The sequence below is a fragment of the Anopheles cruzii genome, unplaced genomic scaffold (assembly GCF_943734635.1).
Source record: "Anopheles cruzii unplaced genomic scaffold, idAnoCruzAS_RS32_06 scaffold00890_ctg1, whole genome shotgun sequence".
Classification (NCBI taxonomy): Eukaryota; Metazoa; Arthropoda; class Insecta; order Diptera; family Culicidae; genus Anopheles; species Anopheles cruzii.
In genome coordinates, this window is record NW_026454477.1 from 1,862 (window position 1) to 8,151 (window position 6,290).

General features: G+C 39.0%; 2 protein-coding genes across 2 annotated transcripts; both read right to left on the minus strand.

The window, feature by feature from the left end:
* Nucleotides 1-2,595: 2,595 nt before the first annotated feature.
* Nucleotides 2,596-3,515, minus strand: LOC128276304 (protein toll-like; the record flags this gene model as incomplete). The annotated part of the gene is made up of 2 exons (XM_053014771.1): nucleotides 3,439-3,515; nucleotides 2,596-3,323 (listed from the first exon to the last, which is right to left on the minus strand). Coding segments are annotated over exons 1-2 (766 nt in total), but the record flags the coding sequence as incomplete, so codon positions are not given.
* A 470-nt stretch (nucleotides 3,516-3,985) lies between these two features.
* LOC128276305 (leucine-rich repeat-containing G-protein coupled receptor 4-like) lies at nucleotides 3,986-6,276 on the minus strand (the record flags this gene model as incomplete). The annotated part of the gene is made up of 1 exon (XM_053014773.1): nucleotides 3,986-6,276. A coding segment is annotated over one exon (1,569 nt), but the record flags the coding sequence as incomplete, so codon positions are not given.
* Nucleotides 6,277-6,290: the final 14 nt, after the last annotated feature.

A 6,290-nucleotide genomic window follows, 5' to 3' on the forward strand; every position in this document is an offset into this window, starting at 1 on the left:
CCACGATTGGCTTGGCAGTAGCTCATTCGGTCGACCTATTTTTGAGTACATTTTCGATTGTATCTGGTTCTATTTCGGCAATAGCATCTTGAATTTTGGTCTTGAGGTTGTCAATAGGTGCTGGTTTGTACGCATAACATAAATATCGATTGTGGCTGACGCTGTATGGCACGTAGCGCCGTCCTGTTGAAACCAAATGCCGTCCAAGTTCTCAGCTTCAAATTCGTCGAAAAACCAATCAGCCAAAATCCGTACCAAACAGTCACTCGTTGTGGGTGCATTCGCTTCTCTTGCACGATATGTGGGTTTTTCGACCCACAATACTGCTTATTAACATAGCCACCGAGGTGAAAATGAGCTTCAATGAAATGAGCTTTTTCCCAGCTTTCTTCAAGCGTAAAACGTCCCATTTCGTCATCTTCAAAGTGAATACTAAATGTTTACAATTTTCAGAATGAAGTTTGACGTGTGAAACGTCAAGTAATTGGAAGTTCAAAAAAGAGCATCGACTGGGCCACCCTGTACAAAACAGCGTAAAATAAACATGTACAGCAAACTGCACATATTCCTGATATTCCTGCATCATGCTCAGCTGGATACGTGTGTTAGTACAAATAATAGTGAGTATAACTAATTGTGAGCTTTTTTCTAAAAAAAATTATTAAGGACAAGTTTAAACACGCTTCTCAGGCAACAACAAAACCGGTGACAAACCATGAACAAGATAAGACGGTAGAATGACAAACTATGAACAAGATAAGACGGTAAAACAATCTCCGGGTAGCCGTTTGAGTGGCTTACAGTATATGTTATCCAACTGTTCATAATGTTATCCTCTTGGCATCATCTCAAATATATTACTGGACATTCTAAAACATTAATAAGAAATAACAGAAATCATCAACAGTAAAATATATAACAAAAATAACTGTCAGCAATAAAGAGTAGTTAACTAATCGAATAACTTTTACTTTTCCGTTATTTTGAGCCAGCGGCTGTTCTTATATTATTGCTCGAGGTTGATTTCTTGAACTCATCAATTTTTCACCACTTTAAATGTTTCGTATTTCAAAGAATCGTATGTAATTTTGTCTTAGAATATAATTTTTGTATTAATATAATTCACGTATCTGCTGGATAATGTGTCGGAAATGTGAACTTACTGGAGTTGTAATTGGTTTGAAATAAGTTGGCGTTTTTCTTACACAACAGTAAATTAGCACGAAATGCCGAAAGATTCATTCCCTTATCAACATGTTTAATCAACAAGTCCAATGCGCAGCTTGCTCAGATGCTGATAAAATAATTGTAAACAGGACGTCAGTTCGGTTTGAAAGTTGGACGCGATCGGTCACGCAGTATTAAAGAAGCATGCGAACCGAATGTGTTGTTGTCGGGATAGTGTATATGTAAGTGTGCTAAGAGAAAAGTGTAAAAAAGCTGAAATAGTATTTGCTTTTGCTAAATTATATTAGACCAGATCAGATTCAGATTTATCAGATCAGATTCTTTTGCTCTTTTAAGGTACATGTCATACACACCACAGGCACAAAGTGTGAGCACTTTTCGTTGCAACGCTCGTTCAACTGGGAAATATGACGAACCAACCATTTTTGATAGTGTTTTTATAACGTCAGAAACCGTATACTCATTCGAATGTCCTGAAGATGGTGGTAATCAAAAAATCGTAACATATGACGACGATTATGATAGTCAATATGACAACATAAAGTTTGTAAACTCAGTAATGGCCGAAATTCCATCCCAAATTTTTTCATTCGACTCACGAAACCTATCCCTTGTTCAGTGTGGTATTCAAAGAATATCAGACCGTAGTCTGAAATCAGCATTTCATCTACGCGAATTAAATCTGGCACAGAACAATATAACGGAACTTAAAAACTATGCCTTCGAGGGAGCTGTTCGGCTATTAACGCTCAATCTCACTGCAAACTCCATCAGCGTTATAGAGAATTTCGCCTTTGTACATCTGCCTTCACTTACGGTGCTTCTATTAGCTCAAAACAAGTTACAAACGTTGGCCGGAAACGTATTTTCCGGTGGTAAGTACCACTTGCCGGTGCTAAGTACTATAAATCTCGCCAGCAACGAACTGCGTGTACTGGAGGAGGGTCTGTTCTCAACAAATGCACATCTCACCACAATCCAGCTTCAAAATAATCAAATCAACACCGTCGACGAAAACGTATTTTACAACGAAGCCGATAGCCAACTTTCTAGCTTAGAGTACATTATACTTAGCGACAATAACATAACAGAGATTAACATTCCCAACGTAAGGGTACCAATCTCATACTAAGCAACAACAGGATCACGCACATCCACATATCATCCAAAGTGCACTATCTGCAAGCTGAAAATAACCGAATATCCTCCATCACGTTCGATAACGTGTCAGAAGCCGAACTGCAGCAATTGAAACTAAAGAATAATTCGATATCTTCTCTTGATGTCATTGGTCGGTTGCAAAAGCTGGAAACACTGGACTTGTCTTACAACTCACTCGATCCGCTAAACGTAACAACTTTCGGAATGCTCAAACACTTGACAGTGCTAGACTTGGCGAAAACGAACATTTCAAATCTTCAGCACGGTACTTTCGGGCATCAGCAGGATTTTCGGCTTCGTTGTAAAATACGTTTTCGTCGACGGTGTTGATTTGATTATTTTGAAGCTGGATTGTGGTGAGATGTGCATTTGTTGAGAACAGACCCTCCTCCAGTACACGCAGTTCGTTGCTGGCGAGATTTATGGTACTGAGCACCGTCAAGGGGGTAAATACGTATCCAGGCAACGTTTGCAATTTGTTTTGCGCTAATAGAAGCACCGTAAGTGAAGGCAGAAATACAAAGGCGAAACTCTCTATGACGCTGATGGAGTTTGCAGTAAGATTGAGCGTTAATAGCGGACGGTAATGATGATCGAAGGCATCGTTTGTAAGTTCCGTTATATTGTTCTGTGCCAGATTTAATTCACTTAGCTCATACGCATATTCCAGACTACGATTCATTCTTTTAATGCCGCACTGAACAAGGGATAGGTTTCGTGGGCTGAAAAGAAAAATTTGGGATGGAATTTCGGCCATCACTGAGTTTACAAACTTTATGTTGTCATGTTCAATATCATCTTCATATGATAGGACTCGTCCATTATCACCATCGGCAGGACATTCGAATGAGTATACGGTTTCTGGCGTTATAAAAACACTATCAAAAATGGTTGGTTCGTCATATTTCCCAGTTGAACGAGAGTTGCAATGAAAAGTGATCACACTTTGTGCCTGTGGTGCGTATGCCATGTACCTTAAAAGAGCAAAAGAATCTGATCTGATAAATCTGAATCTGATCTGGTCTGATGTAATTTAGCAAAAGCAAATACTATTTCAGCTTTTTCACACTTTTCTCTTAGCACACTTACATATACACTATCCCGACAACAACACATTCGGTTCGCATGCTTCTTTAATACTGCGTGACCGATCGCGTCCAACTTTCAAACCGAACTGACGTCCTGTTTACAATTATTTTATCAGCATCTGCGCAAGCTGCGCATTGGACTTGTTGATTAAACATGTTGATAAGGGCATGAATCATTCGGCATTTCGTGCTAATTTACTGTTGTGTAAGAAAAAAGCCAATTACAACTCCAGTAAGTTCACATTTCCAACACATTATCCAGCAGATACGTGAATTATATTAATACAAAAATTATATTGTAAGACAAAATTACATACGATTCTTTGAAATACGAAACATTTAAAGTGGTGAAAAATTGGTGAGTTCAAGAAATCAACTCAACCTCGAGCAACAATATAAGAACAAAATAACATTTTAATAATTAATAATAAAAAAAAATTTTAAACATTAATTTAATAACAACAAAAAAACATTTTATTTGAGCCGCTGGCTCAAAATAATTGAAAAGTAAAAGTTATTTGATTAGTTAACTGCTCTTTATTGCTGACAGTTATTTTTGTTATATATTTTACTGTTGATGATTTCTGTTCTTTCTTATTAATGTTTTAGAATGTCCAGTAACATATTTGAGATGATGCCAAGAGGATAACATTATGAACAGTTGGATAACATATACTGTAAGCCACTTAAACGGCTACCCGGAGATTGTTTTACCGTCTTATCTTGTTCATAGTTTGTCATCGTTTTCATTGTTGCCTGAGAAGCGTGTTTAAAGTTGTCCTTAATAATTTAATGTATTTTGAAAAGATGGTTACAAACTAGTGTTATCCAAGTTACGGCAAGTTTTCGAAGATCACGCTTGCTGCTTAGAATGACACCAATAGCCCACGTTTTGCGGTTGGCATTTGCACTCGTAAAGGCGCACAGCGTCTCACAGGACGCAGCGTTGGAGCTTCATGTCATTATTAGCCGACCAATACACGGTTAGGCTATCAAACAAAATACTAATTAACATAATTTAGCTCTTTGGGGCTCTTGTTTTCTATGATAATTACGTAGTAGTCGGGTAATTTAGAATTTAGGATTTAGGAACAATAAATACGGCCCGGTCCGTTCTTCTAAGATTAAACAAAAGGTGATAATAGTGCGGTACGGTGCATTCAAAATGATAACGATCATCTCACTCTGAACTACTTGTCTTCTAGTCTTGACTGCTCTTCGAGAACACCTGAAGCGTCACCGTTCTGTTGCGTTGTTGGTCGCAAACACATTATATCTCATGGTCAACGATCGTCGTCAAACTTGAATTCTCTATTTGATTTCTCTGAACTGTTCGTGAGCGGTAGTATTTGTTGTACAGATTGACAAACAACAGACTTAGTATCAATCCATTCACCAGTAGCACTGCGACGATCCAAACGTTGCTGTGACCCTTGTGCGGATCGTCTGTGCTGTATTTGGCTTGCTGAGTCTGCTTCTCCACTGCTAAGGCACTGTAACTCTTCGCCTCATCTATATTGTTGGGCGATTGTTTCATTTGTTTCATTAGAACTGTCAGCTTATCAATATTTTCGTTCGCCATTTCCAACGCCTTGTTTACTTTCGACAACTGTTGGCTAAAGTTGAGCTCCATCATTTTGATAGCAAGCTCTTGCTTATCAATCCTCATGTTGGTACTTTCTATCACTCGTTTCCGCTCGTCCATGCTACAGTTCGAGTTTTGTGTGTGATTCGCCAAATATGTCAGTTGTGTCTCAAGCTGCGCCTGACGGAGTGTGTCGAGATCGCTCTGCAATTGAAACAGTTGTTTGGTTAGATTAAACACTGTCATCTTGAGAGTTTTATTGATCGCTTCGGAATAATCGCTGCCGGATCTTCTAACGTCTGCCAAAACGTTCCGGAACAATAGTTCTAGAGCATCGCCAGCAGATCGGTTGGTGTCTTTATAAAGATGTTCTATGGCCGTCGTCCAGTTGCGCGTCAGATGCTTATCATCGGAACAGTAAACACCTTTTACATGTGGTTGATTTTTGAGAACATCTAAAGTGGCCGTTTTGTAGAGTTCTATAGACTGTTCATTACAGTAGGCTACCAGTTTGGTTAGGTACGCACAGTTCCAGTCATTGTCACCAATACCAATATCTTTAAGTCCTGGGAAATATGTTTTTATCTTCGAATATTCCAAGTGCGTCAAGTGATTGCCTTCTAAGTAGAGGCTTTCCAATCTCGATGATGACACTAGCACATCTATATCCAGATGGTCCAAGTTATTGTACGACAGATCGAGCCACGTTAAATCCTGCTGATGCCCGAAAGTACCGTGCTGAAGATTTGAAATGTTCGTTTTCGCCAAGTCTAGCACTGTCAAGTGTTTGAGCATTCCGAAAGTTGTTACGTTTAGCGGATCGAGTGAGTTGTAAGACAAGTCCAGTGTTTCCAGCTTTTGCAACCGACCAATGACATCAAGAGAAGATATCGAATTATTCTTTAGTTTCAATTGCTGCAGTTCGGCTTCTGACACGTTATCGAACGTGATGGAGGATATTCGGTTATTTTCAGCTTGCAGATAGTGCACTTTGGATGATATGTGGATGTGCGTGATCCTGTTGTTGTTTAGTATGAGATTGGGTACCCTTACGTTGGGAATGTTAATCTCTGTTATGTTATTGTCGCTAAGTATAATGTACTCTAAGCTAGAAAGTTGGCTATCGGCTTCGTTGTAAAATACGTTTTCGTCGACGGTGTTGATTTGATTATTTTGAAGCTGGATTGTGGTGAGATGTGCATTTGTTGAGAACAGACCCTCCTCCAGTACACGCAGTTCGTTGCTGGCGAGATTTATGGTACTGAGCA